Source organism: Botryllus schlosseri, chromosome 11, assembly GCF_051294905.1.
Source record: "Botryllus schlosseri isolate E-star chromosome 11, Bs_hap1, whole genome shotgun sequence".
Lineage (NCBI taxonomy): Eukaryota > Metazoa > Chordata > Ascidiacea > Stolidobranchia > Styelidae > Botryllus > Botryllus schlosseri.
Window position 1 is genome coordinate 1652416 of NC_137246.1, and position 23323 is coordinate 1675738.

Genomic DNA, 23323 nt, shown 5'->3' on the forward strand with positions numbered 1-23323 from the left:
ACCACGCCAGCGTCCACTATATAGCTCTTGAACACGATCTCGTAGCGGGACAGTGTATTCATCTAGCAAGATTTGACGTAAAATTATAAAGCAATCGGGGTTCTCGATGCCAGGAAGCCGTATTCGGATAGATTCAAGTTGATTTCCATCAAGGCAGCGCAAAACGTAGTTGTACCGGGCAACATCACCGTCGACACCATAAGACTGGAATCCAGCTTCTGCAGACACAAACCAGGACTCCGGTGCATGCGACCAGAATTGCACCACAGGCATAGCTCCACGCAGATGCGCGTTGAAAGGTTGGGCAGCAAGCTCCTCTCGTTCATCTTGCACGGCTCGTCGTCGGCGACTTCTTGTAGACATCACGTTGAGCTAAAATCGCGTCGTCTTCAAGAATGCGTTTGGATCACGTAAGGCGTTAGATCACGTCAGGCTTTGATCACGTCGGGGTCACCAAAAGTATGGCGCGCTATGGCACGCTAACTGGGTATGGACTATACGCCGCGTTCCCTCTAGGGTCCGCAACAGAGAGTCGGTAAATACGTTGGCCAGCACTTTATTGTACAACATAGACTCGAACAGACTAAGGATAAAACATCGGATAACATGAACAGCGTTGGTCGTACAGCATCGGTCGATCGTCAGATAAAAAGCCGGCGTGCATGTAACGAAGGTCTTCTTTAAATAGTCGGAATGCATACACCGTCGCGCACAATGATCAGCAATGATTGTTAATCGTTCGTCCGACGTCGAGAGGGTATGTGCGGTACACCAATCCGCCATACGACATGCGACTTAACCCGACACGACTTGAACCGGGTTTGCCAGCCACTATAACTAGATACCTTAAGAATATAATCTGAGGACCACCCAGGGTATGAAAATTAATGAATCTGATCTTAAACGAAAGCTAGTGTCACACTGATTCCGACAATATGAATTACATTCTTGTCAAGACAGGGGAACGACCTCAAAACAGCCCCCAAAGTCTTAAAATCGGCATTGATCAGAACAATCACTGGACGAAATTGGTCATTGTTATGTTCATTGTGTTGCGGCGGTGCCATTGTTGGAGCAATGCCAGTTTTCAGACTTTGAGGGCTGTTTCGGGGTGTCCTGATAAGATTTTATTTTGTATTTTCGAAATCACTGCGACACTAATAGCTTTCGATCAAGGCCAATTATGTTAAATTTCCGCGCTCAAGTCGTCAGATGAGGCCTTGCCAATTATGCTCCTTTGAGTCCGCACTCTGGTGGCCGGTATAGCCAATGCAGTCGTCAGCCTGAACTGATCTTCAGTGGCTTTTTTCGGTAAAAAAGCGCTAAATAATCGCTAAGTACTTTTTCAAAAATCGCTAGATTTATCGCTAGGCGCTAGATCCATATTTTTTGGCGCTAAACCGGATGAAAAATCGCTAGATCTAGCGCGAAAATCGCTAAATTGGCTACATTCGTGTGTTGTATTGATTTGATACAAATTTTAATAAAATGAAGATGAAATGATGATGACCTCTACCGGTGTTCATTTGACCATTGACCATTTTTCTCGTCTGCTTCTCGACCTTTCGTGCTGCCTCAACCGTGACAGATAACCTGCGAATGAAGTTAGCAATTGATGAACCAAGCAGTGCACGTATTAGCTATTCCGTAGGCAAACCAGCTAATGGTGCGATATCGTCCCTTTATTTGTGGATATTTGAATTAGTTCGTAACACCAAAATTTTATCTATGGCTTAGCATTTACTGTGTATGTGTTTATGTGCTCTGTGCGCTTAGCAGAGCTTACACGGCTTCACTCCCGTCAGAGTTTCAGTTCCTTGTTAGATTTATTGGTTTGACGTTTTGTTCAATATCCGTTGACATGTATTACCATTTATTGTTTTCTGTCACGACAAAGAAACTGCTTCTGTATGTCGAATTTGTTCAACCGCATTTACCGGCGTTTGCGTGGTTTGAAAGGAATGTAGCAGAATAAATTTGCAAATTTGAACCTACGTTTCCTTTTTCAATCACCATCACAAACCTCCAACTTTGTACGATAGCTATATCAAGGTCCAATTTTATAGACCTACGCTTCTTCGATATTTCCCAATTTCTTTCATTTGTTGACCAATTAATAAGCCTTCACGGGAATTAGTTCATCTATGTGTTATATGTTATGTGCTTTGAAGTTTTGCTGATTTGATTGAAGTGCGCCGTAGCATCTAGTTTAGGGCGGTTTTCTGCCTCTGCAATAGAACTAACCAAAAAGAAGCTAACCTAGCTAGGTAGCTAAGCTGTAACCTGTGATCGCCTAGAAATACCTGGAAAGTGGTAACATAAACAACCGGAGAAATGCCAAATCTTATTGTAATCTCTTTTAATCACTATCACTATTTGTGCCCATTTCAGGGTTAATTAATTTTGTCTAGCTCATGGACACTATCACTGAGCTCACGAAGTTTTATCTTAGGACACGCTATTAGAAAATGCACAAGGGAGTTGTATATTAGTATTAGACCTATTATACAACATTGACCTATGCCAATTTTCTGTATATCGATTGATAATATAAAGCTGCAGTTTCTGTGTCCCAGACGTTTCCTTTCCTGCATAACCAGTCCTTGATATACCGTACGGCAAATCTCTTTCAATTCCGTAAATGCAAAACCTAGGTCTTCAGACAATATGTAGGCCTATGCAGCTATGCTCGTACTTGCTTTTATAAATAGCTTATCTCCAACTGGTTATACACATTTATTTTGTTTACCCATGACTATTTTATCCATATACTGGTATTTCAATATGATTGGGCATGAGCTACAAACCCAATAACCATCACTTGAGTCTTCACCAATTCTGCTGTAGTCCAAATTTTGTCACATTAGAATCAGAGCTCAGTACAGTTCATATTCATTTCAAATATCTTGGTATTTCAAATCATGATATTCCCAAAATTCAAAATGGACATGAACTTAGGGTTACCAACTTACCATATGTCCTTCGAGGGCGCCTAAATGCCCTCCTTTTTGGCAATTCGTCCTTCTTTACAGCTTTGACAGCTGAAAATCAAAAATTGGCATAAATGACTCGAGTCAGATTGATGATCTTTTAATTTTAGTGTCAACAGCACAAAAGTAGTAAAAAAGTGGGTAATTCGGAAGTCGAAATGATAACCTTTTTCTAGTCAACACAACAAGATTTTCGGTCAATATTTCAAAATCACCTCAATTCAATTTCGGTAAACTAATTGTTATGATTTGATAAAAGTGTACTCCTTACCCGATTCTAAAATATGGTAACCCTACGAGAACTTATCCGATTCCACTGCTACAATACAGGTATTTCTCTCTTCTTGTACCTTCTCTCTTGTTCCCACTGCCTACAATATCAGACACAAATTAAATGCAAATCACTTTATCTCATTGTTCAGAATATTCGACCAATGGCTCCTCTCTATTGCACAATAGTGTTATTATGTTGTGCCTTTATAAAAGGTGAATATGTCTCGTTCGACAAGTTGTATGAAGATGGGATGATCGCGTACACCAAGAACGATTGGAAAAAGTCAATTGACTACATTGAACAATCTCTCAAAGCCTATAAGGAATATAACCATGGTATATCGTATTGCTCGATACAATGTCGAAATATTTCAAAGAAGTCTGACGTTGAAGAGATTGGATATTTGACGATATTGGCTCGCAAAGGGCTGTGCGTTAAAAACTGTCTTGTTGAAAGATTCGGTGACTTCAAAGGTTTGCGTGTCTCAAAGGAAATTGTGAACGATTTCAAAAATTTGATGCCATATCAATACTTACAATTTGCGTATTACCAAGATGACTCTATCTCTGAATCGGTATCTTCAGCATACACATACAGCTTGCGTTTTCCTGACGATGAATTAATGGGTGAAAACATGAAGTATTTTCGGCAAAGTGAAGACGTAACTGATGATATGTTTATCAATCGTGAAACTATGCCACATTTGGAACTGTACGGCCAAGCGGTGGAGGCATACTTGAAAGAAGATTATACGTCTTCTGCGTCATTATTCGAAGAAGCGCTGAGCGAATATATCAAAGCTGTGGATGTCTGTTATGGAGTTTGTGAAAGCAGCGATGCAGCTGATGATGAACATTGGACGGTTGATTTTTATCGACAGAATGCGTACCACTACGTTGATGTGCTAGAATGCAGTTTGAAATGCATCAGAGATTTGTCCAGCGAAGTAAGCAATCATTATTATCCAAATTATTTACCTGTGATGCTACACTATTTACAATACTGCCACTATCAGCTTGACAACCCCGCCAAATCAGCCGAGTATATGATGTCATATTTGCTATTCCATCCTGACGACAGTGAAATGAAGGAAAATCTCAATTTTTTAGCCGAAGATTTTGACATTTCCAATGTAAAGGCTTTGGTTCAGATGGAGGATTACTACCGCAAGTCAAATCTTGAGGCGGGCATGCTGGAATACTCTTGGAACTACTTTGGCATGAAAGACAAAGATAGGAGCTTGATTAGTTACTTTCGCTATGAGAAAAGTGAAAAAATATCTGTTACAAAAGACGATGATATTCATGATGGTAACACCCCGAATAAAATATCAGATACAAAAAATGATCATGTCGATGATAGTAACATCCCAGATGAGGAGGAACATAAAGTTGATGGTTATGAGTCTATGAAAGAGAAAACAGATGATATCATGTCAAAACAAGCTGCGGAGTTGGAGCATAGAATTCACGCCCAAAAATCTGACGATGTAGACATATCTCGTCTCGTTGGCGCCAGCAGAATTGGATACAGAGTTGTCGATTCAAAACACATTGTCAAGATCGCTGAAAAAGGAGAAATAGATCCTCAAAGCGAAGGCCCATTGCTTTACGAAGGCTCGTATCTTTTAGCAAATTCATCCATGTTAAAAGGAGATAATCGGTTCGCGGTAGATGGGATTTCTGACAAATTTCAGTGCCAAGAACTTATGGATTTAGCAGTAGCTCTAGGCAAAGCCGGGGATGGATATTTGGGCAAGGAATCCCCGCATACAGACCACGAAAGGTTCGAAGGTGTCACTGTTTTGGATGCAGCGTTAGCGGTTAAGTCTGGAAATCTTCCGCTATCTGTGGCTAAATTGTACTATGATATAAGCGAAAAAGTACGTGCTCAGACCCAAGCTTACTTTAAATTACCAAATCTTTACTTCGATTACACGCATCTAGTTTGTCGTACTGCGAAAGCCGACGCGCCAGCAGAAAGACACGATTTAAGCCACCCGGTTCATGCTGATAATTGTCTTTTGAATGATAACGCCGAATGTGTGAAGGAACCGCCTGCTTATATCTGGAGAGATTACAGCGCTATAGTGTATCTCAACGGAGATTTCGATGGTGGGGAATTCATATTCGCAGATTTAACCGCTAGAAGAGTGTTGGTGGATTTAAAGCCGAAGTGTGGACGCATGGTTAGTTTTAGTGCCGGGAAAGACGCTTTCCACGGGGTGAAGCCTGTGTTGCGTGGACGAAGGTGTGCCATAGCGTTGTGGTTTACTTTATCGGAAAAGCGTAGGGAAATCCGACGGGATAAAGCTAAAGAGATTATAGACGAGCTGCTGGTTTCATCAAAAGACGAATTGTGAGGTTGCTTATTGGTACTGATAGTTGAAGGGGCAAGAACAAATGCGTACCGGAAATTTCGTGAAGGTTTGAAAAGGATGACTAGGGGATGGTCACAATGATTTGCGTACTCGAATCTGAATCGTGTAGTTAGAGATGATATTTTTAAGTACTTAAATGATATGCTCTTTCCCTACTAAGAGTTAATTTATCAACGAGAGGTATAGTTTCGTTACCGGTACTATTTTCTACTGGATAGGCTGTAAACCTCGATTAGTTGTATCACAGCATATGAAACACTACAAATCAACATATTTTAGTGGAAATTACATGCATGTGAATTTGTGATCAACCCACAGCATCGTCACAAAGTGTAATGAAATACGTGCATTTAAAAAAAAATACGGTGACTATTAAGGATAATGGCTGCTGTTAAAATGTATTTCACCCTATCAACTTTAATATGACTACATCGTATTTAAATCGCAGTGCCCCTTTAATGCCCCATCAGTGTTTTTTTATTTTTGATATAAGTATATGCTACTGTGTACAGTGTAAGTTGCATTGCAAATGGTACTGCAGTATTAACTCGCAGCGATCTGCTGGTAATTCCTCTTGTTTTTCTGACTAATCATCTAATCACAACCTATATTCATCAAGCCTTACTCTTTTCACCAATTTATCTGCACTCATTTCAGATATGTTGCTTGCTCCGTGATCTTTTTAAAACTGATATCAAAACGTATTCGGATCATTATGGTTGTGAGCAAGAATAATTATTATTATGATGAATAACTGTTCCGACGACTGATGAGTTTTGGTGGCTACCATTGGACAGTCTGCTTGCTCCCTCCCCGTCTTTGTATTACTTGTTCTCTACTTCCATCCTTTGAACAGTGATTCTATGTGTGCAGTAAAATGAAATTTTTATAGATTTTTGATACTTTCTGAAAGACTTCATATCAGCATAAAAGAGCTATTGCCAAATTTTTTATTGTCCTTTTTGCAGAACTGTTCGTTTTTTCCAATCTCGGTCCATGTTTCAATAGTTTTAGCAGATTCCAATCGGCGTGGTGATGAATTTTACACGGCTGGCGAGATGTTCTAATCCTGCCAGAGTACTTCAAGCTGGTGCCCACTATTTCTCCAGAAGTGGACGTGCTACCTCTGTGAGTAAAATATTTGTATTTGTTAATATTTAATGTTGATTTTAGTCAACCTGGTGACTAGCAATTGCAACCAATTTTATTAATAATATCTGTGATTGTTCAATGCAGGGTGTGATTAGACCAGTTGACCCAACCAAGATTCATATCGATCACACCTTATCCTACACCGTTAATTTTCCTGGTATTATTTCATCCGCCAATCTTAATTTGTTACATGTTGGACGAATCAATAAATATTTTTGTCTCTAGGATTGTTAAATATTAACTTTTTGGTTTGCTCCATTCCAAACAGTAGAAGCGAAGATATTTTTGTACAAATTTCTATATTAATAATTATCTAACTGAACATGTGCAGTACATACTATTATCTTGAATCCAAAATTTTCTACTCCAATAGGCCTATTGTTGCTTCTACCGGTTGGCATTTAGAGAAATTTGTTATGTCGTTTTTCATACAACCTAATAATTTCAAGGGATGGTAAAGTTGAATAAAAAATTATACATTGAATAGCTTCACTTCTGCAAGTTGAAATTGAGCCAAATTTGGTGTAGGCCTACAATGTTTTTTAACCAACCTAACAATTTTTTCAACGAGCCAGTAAATTTTTAATAAAAAGGTTATTTTCGAACAACCCTAGTGGGCTTACTCATACGAGTCTATATTTTGGTTTAACTTTTAATGATTGGTGTGTGATTGATTTAATTATCAGAATTTTCAAGTTGATGCCAATATGCTGCATGGTTTCATGGCTAACAGCAGAATTAGGCGATTTATGATATCCTTGCCTTGCATATCACGATTAGCATTTTATGACCTCAGATCAAATCGCACAGATTGCCTTTCGGATCTGATGCTTGAAAAAGATACGTAACATGTTTTTAATTGATTAGAAGCTCAGAAGATAAGTGGTGCGAATTTCTGATACAAAGAATAATACGGTATGCTAATAGTGTGCGGCTACCAAAACCCTAAATCGAGATCGCAATCAATTGAGTGGATACTGGATGTTTGTTGGGCAGGTGTTATTGATATTATTCTGATATTGACACCTACTTGGCACCTATTATGACATCTCTATTTTTCACAGACCCTCGTAACAGCTTCAAGGTGCTATCCGTCCTGCAAGTAAGCAAACGAATGATACTTTTTGCAGACGCTTTGCTATGACTCCTGCATTATTATAAGGCTTTGTGCCTCCCATTTGTGAAAATTTTGCTTTCTGTAGTGGATTGGTATGTATCGTCGCAGTGTTAATAAAGTGACTTACGTCCATTTTTATAAATTTCAAGATCCTATTTTAAAATTGATAAAAAATCAAGTTTTCATTTAATTTTCATATTTTTTGGCCATATCCTGATCATGTTTATGTCTGTATCACTGTTTCAAAGACATGGTCTCATGCTATGTCCGACGAGAATGTAAACTTTACATGAGTTCATTTCCTGAAAATTTGTAAAATGGACACAAGTCACTTTAATACCACTTCAACGACATATCACATCATATTTCTTATTATATGTGTTATGTATGCTTACCAGAATGAAATATGATCCGTTATAAGCTGAACTTGATTTTTGTTGCATTTCTTGTGCGAATTTAGTACTTGTAATTCAATTCAGATTTGGAAAACATTCTGTAGCTGTAATGGTAATTCTAATTTAATTTGAGGAAAAACTGTTTAGCTATAATTCTTGTTGTAATCTAATTTAGAGAAAAACTGAGTATAATTCTAATTCTAATCTTATTTGGAAAAGCTGATTTTTTTCTATTCTCATCTTGGCATGGAAATGGGTGTGTCAATCCTAAAATTTGCTATCATAGCAAAACAGTTTTTATAAGCCCCAGCATATTCGAGTTGACTGATGTTATTTCTTGTTTACAGCGGAAGTATCCAGCAAAATATCTGGAAATTCGGTGCGAAAACACAATATTGGAGGACCTTTCATTCTAGCAGTGTATCGTGTGAGTAATAATTGTTTTCATTTTGATAAGATGAGATCGAAATCAAAGTTCACGTCATGCAAAACTGTCTGAAAAATCAGAATTATTAGATGTCCATGTATTCTGCTTTGTAAATAGTGAAAATTGATTTTGAGAGATCACCAAATTTTCATGCAACTTGCAAGATTCTCATGTGAACCTTGAGTATGCAGCACCATCGATTTTATCTTCCTGGATGTAAAGCGATATTAAGACAAATCCCGCTCCATATTGCCTCATTGGTCAACGCCATCAATAATTCACATAAACTACGCTATGATGATTTTTAAACTGACCATTTGACACTTCGAGCGCTTATTGTGTTGGACGCCTGCCGTGAATAGCCTGGTAATTTAGATGTTGGAAATCATTTTCACACAAAGTTACATCCCGTTGTAGTTGCCAGACTTGTACAAACTAACAATCTAGTTATTTGACGGTCAACTAACTATGGTAGGCCCTACTGGTTTTTCGAGTAGTTTCAGTTCTGGTTCTAGTAGCGGATTGTTAGCTGTGAATTTTTAAAGGTACTTAGTTCTAGTTCGAGTTGCAAGATTTGTAAAGTGAGTAGCTCTTGTTGCGCATTTGAAAATCCAGCTGTCTGTGCAAGTCTGATAGCCTAGTTACGCAACCCGCTGAGATGAACTTGAAATTACACTTTTCACGAGTGACCCTTTCTTTTTGATGCCCGCTTTTGCGATCTAACTTAACTTTGTGTCTTAAATTTTGTTTCAGTCGAATCGATTACCGTAAATTGTCCTGCTTTTGCCGAGTCAATATCAGAAGGTGATGTCCGTTTGGAAAAAGGTGAGTGCTGAATTTTTTCTTGTTCTAGATGAGATATGTGACTTTGAGTGAACGATTCTTAGTGGCCCTAAAATGATTTGAGCTTTATCTTGCTCTGATCACATAAGCCTTGGAGCTATTTCTGATTGCATTGTAAGAACATTTGCTGTCGCGAGCTTATGAAATTAAACTCTCGTCACGAGTCATTTTATGTGAGCTGAACTCGAATATTGTTGTATTTCTTTCGAGTTCGAAATTTCATTCCAGTTCCCCAAGCGTTTGCGAATTCAGTAATTTTTATTCACGATCGCAATCCATTGATGTTTCTAAATGCTGGTTTTCAAGACTTACAAACTTCTGAGTTGGAGTTTTGACACATCTTCTGGGATGAAAATTTTGAAAATATATTTGTAGAATCTGTTTTAAGAAGGGTTGGCATAGTCAAAATGACATCAATATGGTTGAAATAATAACGCAATTGCCAACCATGCCAGCAACTGACTGAAATTATAGTGATCAAGTCAATTATGATTATGCATGACAATATGCCTGACAATTTGTTGAAGGTTATTTTAATCAAATGTTAGTGTCATCTCAAAGTCTGCCAATGACTGACATATCATTGCTTGTATAGTGGAGCCTTTTAGAATTCTAAATAACTTTACTCTGTTATCAGGTGTGGGAGATGCAGTTGAAGAAGATGAAACTGTGGCTGAAATTGAGACAGACAAGGTGAATTTGTGTTCATGACGTATATTATGATCCGTGAGTTTTTTAACGCCTAAAAATGGTCATTTTGATTTTTAGACAGCCATACCAATTCCGTCTCCAACTAATGGAGTAATTGAAGAGCTCTTGGTAGAAGATGGCGATACTGTAACACCTGGAACCCCTTTGTTTAAAATCAATTCAGGTTAGTAATTATATTTTTTTCGCGTACAACTTTTGCTTCTCTTGAAAGCCAATTTTGGGAGATATGTGTTTCGGTGTCATTAGAGCTGGACCGGCTTTGCCGATAATATTGTGTCTATACCACACTGTGAAAGAAACATCAGTATGGGCCAAGAGAGGTAGAAAATTTAGGCAAATTTCTTAATGTCACTACATGGTAGTTGTGAGTCATGAAACTAAAATTCGCAAGTGCTGGACTGAAAATGTTGATATGTTTCATATAGCTTACAGGTGTTCGGATGAAGCTGTACTAGTTCAATTCCTGTTCAACCATGAAGCATAGCAATCACTGTCATTGGATGGGAAAGTTGTATCATTGAATCATTCTTATGATGAAGTGCTCATGAAACGCATTTAGTCGTACGATAACTCTCAAATTCCATTTCCTGAGACATGGAACTGCGTTTCCGATGCCTGATCTCAATGTACACAGAAAGGGCACACGCTGCTAGAATAATTTCAAGGGGAAAAATGAGAATGTCCTCTTAAGACGTCATAGCATTACGTGGTTCCTGTCGACCAATCAACACTGGTTGTCGTACACATTTGTGCTTATGCTCACTGCTCATTGTATATCTACTCCTATTCCATACGCATTTTGATGTAACACGCGAACTATGCTGTCTTATCTTCGATCAAAAATGTACAATTAACATTCAGATGGCCATGTGATGTTCGTCTGATAAATGTTTGCATGTGAATGGACATCCGCCATCCAAGTGAACATATTCCATATAGATTTCATTCAATGGATATCGGGTTACTGTTGTAATAAGAATAGAAATTTAATTGGTTCCGCAGCACGAATAATAAGAAGCAGAAGTGTAAAATAAGCACAGCTGAAGCCTGAAGGGAACTGTTACGTCGATGGTTTAAGAGAGATCACACACGCTTCAAGAGCAGTTATTAGCATGATACGACAGTTCTCTACCGCTACAGCTCGTGTCGTGAATTCAGAACCGATAATTGGTGACAAAGTTTGGCAGGCCATGTCTCAAGAAACGTAATGATCATTTCCATTTGGCTTGATGTTATGGTGAACTAAACTAGCTCCATGCATACTAAGCGAAATTAGCATTTAGGAAAGTCAAACTGTTGTGTAGAAATTTTTGTGGAAGCCTTGAAACTTCGATATGTTGTATCGCAGCATGCGAAACATGTAGGAAAAAGCTACACACGTTAGTGGAAAAAATACATCTGTGAAGTCATGATAAACCCACAGCGCCGTCGCAAAGAGCAATGCAATAAGTAAGGTCGAAAAAATACCAAATTATCTTTAATGTGATATAGAACTGGCGTTATATTATTTGTGGTCGCATTTTTGAACTTTCTGCATATTTCATACAAAGTCATTGGTGATACGCAACTCCAAGAACCTAATCACTCGGGTACTCGATTTCGCCCAGCGTAACCCATTTAATTCGAAACTTACACAACGTTTTATGTGTTGAGGCGAGAACCCTTGGAAACCGAAGCAGAAATCAACGCATGTCGGCTTATCAATCGAGCGAGCTTCCCTAATTTTTTGCAGTGTTTCACGAAACGTTGATATTTTTGTATGGTACATCACTGCCTTCACCAGTGATAAACTTATGGTTTCTCATGATTTTATTAAAAATCGACGTGTGATAATCCTAAAAATCGATATACTTCGCAGAAGGCACCGGTACTTCATCAGCACCAAAATCCGAGCCAGCGTCACCCGCCCCAGACACTCCCACCCCCGCTCCTGTCCCAGCACCCCAAGCCGCACCTGCTGATATCCCATCGTCGCTACCCCCTGCTCCGCCTGTCCCGACAAAACCAATGTCTTCAAAGCCGATTTCCAGTGTTCCGGTGACACCTGTGATGTCGCATGCGCCCGCGGATTCCTCGACCACTGTCGGAGCACGGACTGAAAGCAGGGTGAGATATCTACAATCGGATTTACTTTTGTTAATGTGTTTTGCCAATGTGTTCTCGGGGAAAAAGCAATATTTTTTTAGAAACCCGATTCTGAGTTTACACAATTTTCCGTACTTTGAGGTTGGGCCATTTGTTATATTGATGTTTTTTGCAATGTATTGCTGAATTTCTTCATAAGAGCATAAAAACATCTGCTACGTGTGCTAAAATTACACAGGAAATTCGATGTTAACTTGAAGCAGTAAATAATTGCTCCATCCGCTTGTAGGTGAAAATGAACCGCATGAGGCAGAGGATATCGCAACGATTGAAAGACTCGCAGAACACGGCCGCCATGCTCACAACCTTCAATGAAATTGATATGACGTAAGTCGGAAATCTTTCAACTCAATGTAAACGTCTCGCGCCTTTGAATTCGCAGACCTTTGTCTATTTCTTAGAAGACTAATGTTTGCATTAGTCCAGTTCAGACATGGGGTAATCGCGATTAGTAATCGTAATCGATTACGACGATTACAGCATTTTGAAGTAATCGTAATCGACTACTTCCCATATCTAATCAATTTCTTTGATAAAGAACAATTACTTTTTATTTGTACAAGGACTATGACATAAACTGAACATTCGTGAAAAAGGAAGAGATATTATACCAGGTTAGTGATAGCACAAACGTCTGATTTTCAAACGCCACTTCTAATTATTACGTCAGAAGTAATATAGCTTTGCTCGGCATTGCGTAAGAAGTATCTCTACACATGGCAAATAGATATTCGATGTACAACGAACATTGTAGTGTTATTTTAAGAACGCCACTTCCTCGCAGCAGGGTAATAATTACCACTCTGCCTAGTTTCAAATAGTGTTTTACGTATTGATGTTTGTTTGTGCTTAGTTAAACGCAGTTTGACCGTTGCTGCTTTGCGACCAGTAGGCCTATGTGGTGCGTACGTACACCAGACAAAGATTTGAAATTTTGTACTCGTCAAATAAAACATTACGGCTTCCTCAACGAAGAATTCAAAATCAACAACTGCTGGTATTTATCATAACCGAGCCATTCTTTGCCGTTTCTCGTAACGGCCGCTTGCAGTACATATACATCAGCATTAAGTTGACGGCAGAATTTATGCTCGCTTCATCTTATTCTCATATGTCTTCATGAAACCGGCTCCAATCGTTATTTCACAATTCTTTACTCAACATTTGGACCCGCCGTCGTAGCAATCCGCTTATACACCATGTCAGTGTGAGTTGTAGCTAGAATCAGAACGTAAACATAATTTTGTCCCCCACTCCAAACGTTGTTCTTGACCCTATTAAGGTCAATTTTCAAGTTGAAGACTGAATTTCGTCAATATAATGGTAATTGCCTTATTTCAATATTCATTCCTAATACTCTCTCATCCCGCGATGGTCAGATTTACCTGTTGAGCTGGGGCACGTAATTTATAATTATAACATCTGGTATGTTATTATAATTACTTCATTGTATGTTGTTAATTCGTGACCTCTGGTCTGTTCTGAAATTAATCAAAAGATATTGTAGTCGCCCAAACGTAGCAGACTAGAAGAAAAACTTTCGTGAGACGCACACATAAATCGTCATGCTTTTATTCGTCTGTGGGTGCCTCCGGGTGGCATTTGCAGTGGGTGCTTGGATTGGAAAGACAGGACTATTCCTATTATTCACGTTCACCCAGCGCAATGGACAAATACCCTAAGCTTCGGCCAAGCTTTTTTCTTTAGTAGCACATTCCGTGGAGTCACATGTTGGCTGTTGACTAGGGTGGAGTGAAAAATGGAAAATTTTGAATTTCAAAACGGACACTTGATATGTGGTGCCAAATTAAAAAAAAATAATTTCTATAATAATTTTGGGCTCGTGCACCCTCTAGTGGTCGTGCAATTGCACCGAACGAGCCAAAAATAGCTAATTTCGCTATATATTGATTACCGCTTATGCTAGAAAGCTGGTTTTGGGCTTAAAAGATGCGGAAGCAACAAGTGTCTATCTCACTTCCATAGAACTTTTATCTTGAAAATGAACAGAAAAAAAGTTGATTTTTAGGCTGTTTTTAGGTAAAATTAGGCACTGAAGCAGTGTCTATGATGCCAAAAGCTTGTAGTGATTGATCTTATGACTGACAACTCCATATTAAAAGCACATAAATTGCAAATCCATATTGAAAACACAAAAACATCAATTCTATATTGAAAAAAGATATATTTCGAATATGAATTCACTACCAGAGTATTAGTATGCACAAACTTTAAAAGCTTGTTTCGTAATAAAGGATTTCATCTGCTTTCCAGATTTCAGTCTTTGTGTGATGAGGCCATCTCTACGTTCAGATCCCGACACATGGGCAATGGGCATATGCTTCGGTCACCACTTTAACGTCTCTTTCCACTGCCGGGTTGTGCCAAGGATGATTGATCCTTAATGGTGATGACCTTAGATTTTCCAGCTCAAGATATGAAAAGCTTTTGATTGCTGGTGGATGTTCCGCCTCTTTAGATGCATGTTGACAATTCGGTGGTATGACTTGGCCTTGATGTTTATAACTGGGATTTTGAACAATCTCATTCTAGTGGTAACACTGTTTTTAGGTTTCGGTTCATTAACATATCCTCCTTCTAAGTCGCCAATTGGAATCTGATATTCTGTTTGATCTGCTCATAGTTATAGACTTGCAAGTCTTCTGAGGCCTTCATCATCATCACCGAGCATTCCCAGATGTGCAAAACATGCCTTTTGTGGCAGCAAAGACAGTGCAAGGTTACGAATTGTGTATTAGAAAGCTTTTGTAACATGGGAAACTATGTTGCAGAAGTTTTTAGCACCATCAACAATGGAATTGTGCTTTTTTATTTCAAACCATGACGGAAAATAAACCTCAATGCAGAATTGAGCAGGATAGTTCAGATTGCTTGATGGATGACTTTGTCGCACATAGAAACTCAAAATTCGGCATGTTCTATGTGGGACTGAGTCATCCATAATTGTGCCTTTTTATTTCAAACCATGACGGAAAATAAACCTCCATGCAGAATTGAGTAAGTTAGTTCGGATTTCCAGATTTTTGGAGGTTCTATACATAGCATACATGTGGGACAGAGTCATCCATCAAGCAATCTGTACTATCTTGCTTAATTCTGTATGGAGTTTTATTTTCCGTCACAGTTTGAAATAAAAAGGCACAATTCCATTGTTGATGGTGCTAAAAACTTGTGCAACATAGTTTCCCATATTACAAAGCTTTCTAATACATGAATTCGCAACCTTGCACTACCTTTGCTACAAGAAAAAGCATATTCTGCACATCCGGATAATGTCTTTTGGGAATGCTCGGTGATGATGATGAAGCCCTCGGAAGACTTGCAAGATTACAATTATGAGCAGATCAAACAGAATACCAGATTCCAATTGGCGGCTTTGAAGGAGGGTATGTTAATGAAACGAAACATAAAAACAACGTTGACACTAGAATCAGATTGTTTAAAATCCCAATTATAAACATCAAGGCCGAATCCTAGCAATAAATTGTCAACTTGAATCTAAAAGATATGGAACAGCCACCAGCAATCAAAAACTCACCATATCTCGAGATGGAAAATCTAAGGTCATCTCCTCAAACATCCTTGGCACAACCAGGCAGTGGAAAGAGACGTATAAGTGGTGACCAAAGCATCTGCCCATGTGTCGGGATTTAAACGTAGAGATGACTTAATCAGAGAGAAACTGAAGTCTCAAAAACAGATGAAATCCTTTAATACAAAACAAGATTTCAAAGTTTGTGCAGACTAATACTCTGGTAGTGAAATCATCTTCGAAATATATCTTTTTTCAACATGGAATTGATGGTTTTGTGTTTTCAATATGAATTAGCAATTTATGTGTTTCCAATATGGAGTTGTCAGTCATAAGATCGATCACTACACGCTTTTGGCCTCGTACCCTGCTTCAGTGCCTAATTTTACCGAAAAAATGGTCAAAAAATCAATAATTTGCTCGTAACTTTTTTTCTGTTCATTTTTAAGACAAAGTTCTGTGGAAGTGAGATAGAAACTTGTTGCTTCCGCATCTTTTGAGCCCAAAATCAGCTTTCTAGCGGAAGCGGTCATCAATATATAGCGAAATTAGCTATTTTTGGCTCGTTCGGTGCAATTGCACGACCACTAGAGGGTGCACGAACCCAAAATTATTATAGAAATTATTTTTTTTCAATTTGGCACCACATATCAAGTGTCCGTTTTGAAATTCAAAATTTTCCATTTTTCACTCCACCCTACTGTTGACTGTATATGGCGCGGTAACGGTAACTGTATATAACGCGGTATGTGGCGCGGTAATGACCCGCACCTAAATGTTTATTCCCATAGACAGTGCTTTTTCTTCTTGAGGGGGAGAGCGAAAAGTATGCATTTCAAAATCAAGCTATCTAGACACATTTAAATTGCAAAGTTCGAAGAAAATTTTCAAGTCACTCTTAATTTTCCATGTATTTTCGCAAAATCGGGGGGTGCGTATTATGCATGGGTACAACAAGTCTTGAAAATGTCTCATTCGAAATAATACTTAAACTCACACCTCTTTTCATGTTTGATTTCAATCGCGCATCACATTCAGCCATCTTGCCCACTAATTCGTATTATCAGTGTTGCGCGCTACCAATTAAGCGGGAAGCGTGTAGCCACGTCTGAGCTGCACACAGCACGCGATCTCCTGCTAAGTTGGTTTGCCATTTGTACACGGGCGAATGACCGACAAGATAGCGTAATGGTATAATGGTTATGCGTCCGGCTTCTTGATCGGTAGGTCGTGGGTTCGATCCCCGGCCGGGTCAGACCAAAGACATGATTAGTAACACTGGTATCCATGGCTTCCCTGCTTGGCGCTCATGCATTACTGGGATAGCATGGAGGGGTGGTGCATGACTTGGAAAGCCGTACAAGGCTATATCTGCACCTTCCTTGTCCAGCGGCATATGCACGTCATGCACTCATGATATGCATATGCGCAGATCGTGTGTGTGTGTATCATGAGTCGGTGTATATGCCGCAAAAACATCAATGACAAAAATACACTACGTTCTGTCCTTTCTTTCTTTCCTTTCCTAAATTAGGTCATTGATTGCTGCACGCGCGCGCGACAATCCGCGCTAATTTATCGCGTCACCGACAGGCCTAAAGGAACAATCGCATATATACAACAGGCCATGTGCGCAAGATATAATCGCTGGCCTCTACAATCGCATCTCCAACAGGCCTGGTGCGCACGATATAGTCGTTGGCCTGAGCAATCGTATCCGTAATTTGCCTCGTGTGTGAGATATCCTCGCTGGCCCGAATTATCGCGCCGCGGCCCTCGCAGGCTTTGGCTGCTATTTACAATCGTTTAAAGACAATGCCGCTAACGTTAAATGTATGATGATTAGCGATGGTAATGTCATGATTGTTCAACAGTGATATCGCAAAACAGAATGGCATCGAATACTAAAACATAACCATCGCCAGTAACTTATCATACGCGCAAGTTTGTCAACACTAGAAGCCTGTGTAATCGTCATTTACGCATGTACTATTCATGTACTGCGAATGCAGGGTGCGTACTAGACACGGGTACAGCCTTTTCTCCAGAATCTACACCCCATTTTCAGGGTGCGTATTATACATGGAGGCGTACAATACATGAAAAATTACGGTAATTAAATCTCTTGAAAATGCACTGTAATTTATGTTGGTTCACGAAATACTTTTGAGTTCCCTACGAGCTCGCTCCACACCCAATTGGGAAGTTTGGAGTACGGCAGTTACGGACCTGGCAAGAATGCAAATCGTTGGGTGTGATAAATCGTCCTCTATAAAATTGGGCAATGGGTACATGATGACGTAACAAGCGAATGACGCGTCATTTATAACAAAACCTGTTATCTCACTAGGCCTTTTAATCGTAATCCTTATATTGTCTTCCAATATATCTTCGATTAGTTCGAAGAAGCAAAATAAATGTAATCGTGATTACTTTTCCAATGTAATCGTAATCGACTACTTCCTGATTTTGCTGTAATCGTAATCGTCATCGCGTGATTCAGAAGTAATCGTAATCGCAATCGATTACATCCATTAAGTAATCACCCCATGTCTGGTCCAGTTGGCAGGCCTGGCATGGATAAATAAAGTATTCGCTGGGCCTGTTCACATGCATATTTCATTTATATTGAGGCATTTGCCATATATCTTAGTTGAATTGACTCTTGGGAGCGCTGAACTTCAATATAGACTCCAGCAATCGTATGATACATCATATTGAAATATACCCGAATATTTTCGGCTGACACTTGCCATATCTCGTGATACGACTGTTGATGTACAATGTTCTGTTAAACTCTAGCTACTAGATGCTGATGATTACCCCTGATGAGTGCCAGCCAAACATGTACAAGCTACTGGATTTGCAAAATGCAAAACTAGAACTAGGACTACTCGCTTTTTAAAACTCGCAGCTAGAACTAGAACTACTGAATTTCAAAATCCGTAACTGAAACTAGAACCACTGACTTTTCAAAATTTGAAACTAGAACTAACGACCTTTGAAAATCAGCAACTAACTAAAACACAGCCAACTATATCAATAGTTCTTTGCCGGCGTTACTAGGCGCACAAGTGATACTGAGTAGTGCATTAAATATGTACTAAGATGTGTAATGAGATAGATTTTTGTTTTTGTAACTCGTCTGAACATTAGGGGTTCCCCGAAAGCTTGCAGATGTGCTAAGGTGTTCCAAGGTCATTAAAGCTTGGGAGCCATACTGAACTAGATATAATTCTTCGATACAGCACATAAATTTATATTTTGTCGTAACTATCAGATTTAGATTTCAGCATTTCAAAAAGACGGGGTTTCGACTTTGAAATGGGAGGGCAACTAATATCTTTTTTCAAATGTGCAACCAGAATTACTGACTTTTCAAAATCTGCGACTAGAACTACTCACTTTTTACCTTTAACTGGAACTACTCAAAGAACCGTTGGTTAGTTGAACGTCAACTAATGCCGAAGACATTAGTGTTTATATTTCAATATCAACCCTCTATTGAGTTGGCTCATACCTACTTGTTAATATTACCGTCGCAATTCTAGTTTCACCCTGATAGATCGAATAATTTTCGATCCTTTTTTTGTTTGGGGATAATTTCAAAAACCTTCATTTCGCAAAACACAAGTGTTTCGCACGAAAAATTTGTAGTCGGATAATTCCATGTGCTCATCGCTGCAAATTCTGAAATTTCAGGAATATAAAAGCATTGAGAAACAAGTACAAGGACGATTTCGTGAAGAAGCACGGCGTCAAGCTGAGTTTCATGTCTGCCTTCATCAAAGCGTCCTCGTACGCGCTGCAAGATCAACCGGTGGTCAACGCGGGTATATAGATATAAGACATTATAATACTATAGCATAGGCTCTGTGCTGGGGTTGTGCAAAAGTGACTTGATTTCTCAAACTTCACTAGCTAGTTGATTAAATTGTTAGGTCGCCTAAAAAACATTGCTCATTAAATTTGGTTTAATTCCAACCTGCAGAAACGAAGTTTGAAAGTTTTAAATCCATTTTTTCGCAATTTTACTTTCAGCCTCGTGTCTTAAAAAACGATACATATCATATTTGGATCAATTCCAACCGGTAGAAGCAAAGCTATCGGTGTGCAAAATTTTGGATTTGAAAAAATAGCTATTACGTAGGAAATTATTTCAATAATTATAACTAGGGCAAGTTTTTGTTGCAGTCAAATTCATGGAAAGTTGCATTTCACAAAGTTCCACTAAAAAGTTGCATTTATGGACAAGTTCCTTGAAATTATTAGGGTATGAGATACTCAACCAAGGCACTGTAGCAAAACTCAGTATTGGCGACTTTAAAAACTTCAATAGCCTGAAAAAATTGACCCAGTGAAAATTAATTTTCGGCGGTCTGGCCTGCATGTACGTCAAATCAGAAAGGACCTCAAATTTCAACGACAGTGAAATAGTCAAGCGATCTGTTTACATATAGGGCCAAATATTTCTTGTAAAAAGTTGGTTGCATGAAAAATCGAAAAAGACTTGCAAAGATTTTCATGAAAAATCGAAAAAAGTCGCGAAGTTTCATGAAAAATCAAAAAAGTTACAAAAAGTTGCATGAAAAAAATTGGGAACAGTTGCATAAAGTTGCAATGAAAGAATCCTCCAAATAGCCTAAAACACCATGCTGCTTAACTTCTGAGTATTTATGAAGCTGCCGGAAACTGTAAAAAAAAGTTGCAAAAGTTGCAAAAACCAGCACTAATTATAACTACCCACCGGAAATGCTTTTATTCGAATCCAAAGTTTTCTACTCCAGTAACTTTGTTGAGCCAAATTCGATGTGCAGCGGTGTTAGTCAACTTTACAATTTTATCAACGGGCCATTAAAATTTGAAAAAACCCCACTCGCTAATCATCTTGTTATCTTCATATTGAAATGAACCCGAATATTTTCGGCTGACACTCGTCAGGGGTAATCGTCAGCAACTAGTAGAGTACCTTCGCTGGAATTCATTTAGTCCTCGGCGCAGAAAAATTAACCTCATTGGCACACTCGTGCATAGAGCGTTGATGATATGTTCGGGTAACAAACTGAGTTTAGAACTTGACTACATCCGAAAAATCTTACTTGATAACGGTTACCCTGAACACGTCATCAGCCGCGGCATGGAGAGGAAATTAACGCAATTCAACGCAGAAAAACGAACAGAGCCGACCGCACGAACAATAAAAGATGTTTATATCCATCTACCTTGGATTGGCCCCATTTCCACCCGCTTTGAAAAACAATTGATTTCTGCTGTCGGTGTGTAAATGTTACGATACAGTCAAAACCAATGTGATTTTTACAACAACACAACTGCTCCCTTCAACACGCAAAGACGTGCTTCCTGAACTTCAACAAAGTAATGTAGTGTACGAATATAGGTGCCACTGTGATTGTGGCTACGTGGGAAGAACGTCAAGACGTCTGCAGGACCGCATAAACCAACATGTCCCCAGATTTATCAGAACACGTGCGTCACGCGATGTGAAAAGCTCACCCTTAACTCATCCACTTAAGATTGATGCTGATCGATCAAAGGCCATTAATTCTGCCATCGGCAAACATCTGTTGGATAATTCGATTTGTGCGAATAATTATCGAGACGACCGATTTCGAATCGTAGGTCGAGGCCGTTCACAATTCCATTTGTGTGCCTTGGAATCAACTTTTATCAAAATACACCAACCAAAACTCTGTCAACAAAAGGAGATCGTGTATCACCTAAAAATAGTACATTGAACGCTCTCTCATTCGAAATTTCATGCTGGTGACGTCATATTTTGTGATACGATTGTTGATATACAATGTTCTTTCCAATTCTCTACTAGTTGCTGACGATTACCCCTGACGAGTGTCAGCCGAAAATATTCGGGTTCATTTCAATATGAATATACTATTTAATTGTATATTGAAGTTCTGTACCTCCAAGAAGATCTTGTTATCTGCATTCCAGTTATTGATGACGAAACAAAAGAAATAATATATAGAGACTACGTTGACGTGAGCATTGCGGTCGCGACGCCGAGAGGATTGGTCGTTCCGGTTTTGAGGAACTGCGAAGGCATGAATTATCGACAGATTGAGATGGAAATGAACGCGCTAGCTGCAAAGGTCAGTCTCTTGTTATTTTTCGTTGATTAGTGACCTTAGCGGCCATTTGTTTAGAACTAATTTTATTGAATTCAAAGTGGAATTTGGAGGCTGTCTGATTCGTTGCTGAATACGCTCAAGTACAAGTGGAAGTAATGCTGTAAATTTGTACTCTATTGCAAATAGGAGTATCAATTTACAAGACACATTAAAGTTGCTTTCTCGATTTTCAGATTTAGACCTTCATTTTGTTCTTCCGCTAAGTTTTGACGTGTCTCATAGATCTATACTTTTACTCAACTCTAGTAAAAATTTACGAGGATACATATATATACTCAAGTAACAGATGTGACTACTTAAAAAGCCTGTTCTCTATGGCTGAGGTGTGCCTTTTCTACCTCCACTCAGAAAATGGTCAGAGGAAAGTGATGGTGGCCCATTTTTTACCATCGTAGGCTTCCAATGATGGGCGCTAGGAGTGTAGCCACAAACAATAGTTTATAATTAATTAATTCGCACCTTGTTGCAGGCAAGGAACAATGAATTGGCCGTGGAAGACATGGACGGAGGCACCTTCACCATCAGCAACGGCGGCGTATTTGGCTCCATGTTTGGCACGCCCATCATCAATCCGCCTCAGTCTGCGATACTTGGAATGCATGCTATTTTCGACCGGCCCGTGGCAATTGATGGCAAGGTTAGTATGAGCTAGTACCTCAAAGCTAGCCATCGAGCACACCGCAATCCTAAACCTAATCAACTCTCAAGTGGATCTTCAATGTTTGAATTGCACTTAGGTTTTCTTATACTGCTCTGAGGAGTAGTACTTCGTTACTGACCATTCTCTCTCAATAGTAAACGTTAATCTAACGATCGCGGCTTTCGTTCAGGTTGAAATCCGGCCCATGATGTACGTGGCTTTAACTTACGACCACAGATTGATAGACGGCCGAGAAGCGGTGACCTTCCTGCGTAAGATTAAGCAGACTGTCGAGGACCCGGCCGTTCTTCTGCTGGATCTATGAAGTGTTAATGGCCTTGTGAAGTTGTTCAACACGATATTCGCTTCGGTATAAATGCGGTTACGGCGTTACGAGTTTTCTATATATTTTGCTTGAATGTCTTGAAACCTTTGGCATATAAAGAACCGCACGTGTGGTTATCGAGTTCGTTTGTATTTATATCATATGCGTCGGTCGCATTCAATAAATTTTAAGGTGTGTCGCTTA

The 23323-nt window shown here is 39.1% G+C and overlaps 2 protein-coding genes and 1 long non-coding RNA gene across 3 annotated transcripts; 2 read left to right on the plus strand and 1 right to left on the minus strand.

The window, feature by feature from the left end:
* The first annotated feature begins 3363 nt into the window (after nt 1-3363).
* Nucleotides 3364-6614, plus strand: LOC145449551 (prolyl 3-hydroxylase 2-like). Its single transcript, XM_080327937.1, has one exon. The coding sequence runs from the start codon at nt 3425-3427 to the stop codon at nt 5624-5626; it is 2202 nt and encodes a 733-aa protein (XP_080184063.1). The 5' UTR covers nt 3364-3424; the 3' UTR covers nt 5627-6614.
* A 15-nt stretch (nt 6615-6629) lies between these two features.
* On the plus strand, nt 6630-23323 carry LOC145449552 (dihydrolipoyllysine-residue succinyltransferase component of 2-oxoglutarate dehydrogenase complex, mitochondrial-like). The gene is made up of 12 exons (XM_080327938.1): nt 6630-6772; nt 7861-7898; nt 8656-8735; nt 9489-9560; nt 10216-10271; nt 10347-10452; nt 12148-12395; nt 12664-12761; nt 19690-19820; nt 21958-22115; nt 22624-22791; nt 22985-23323. Exons 1-12 carry the CDS (start codon nt 6680-6682, stop codon nt 23117-23119), a joined length of 1383 nt encoding a protein of 460 aa, XP_080184064.1. The 5' UTR covers nt 6630-6679; the 3' UTR covers nt 23120-23323.
* LOC145449553 (uncharacterized) lies at nt 20774-22049 on the minus strand. The gene is made up of 2 exons (XR_013918286.1): nt 21927-22049; nt 20774-20862 (listed from the first exon to the last, which is right to left on the minus strand). It is a non-coding gene; the product is annotated as an uncharacterized LOC145449553 (long non-coding RNA).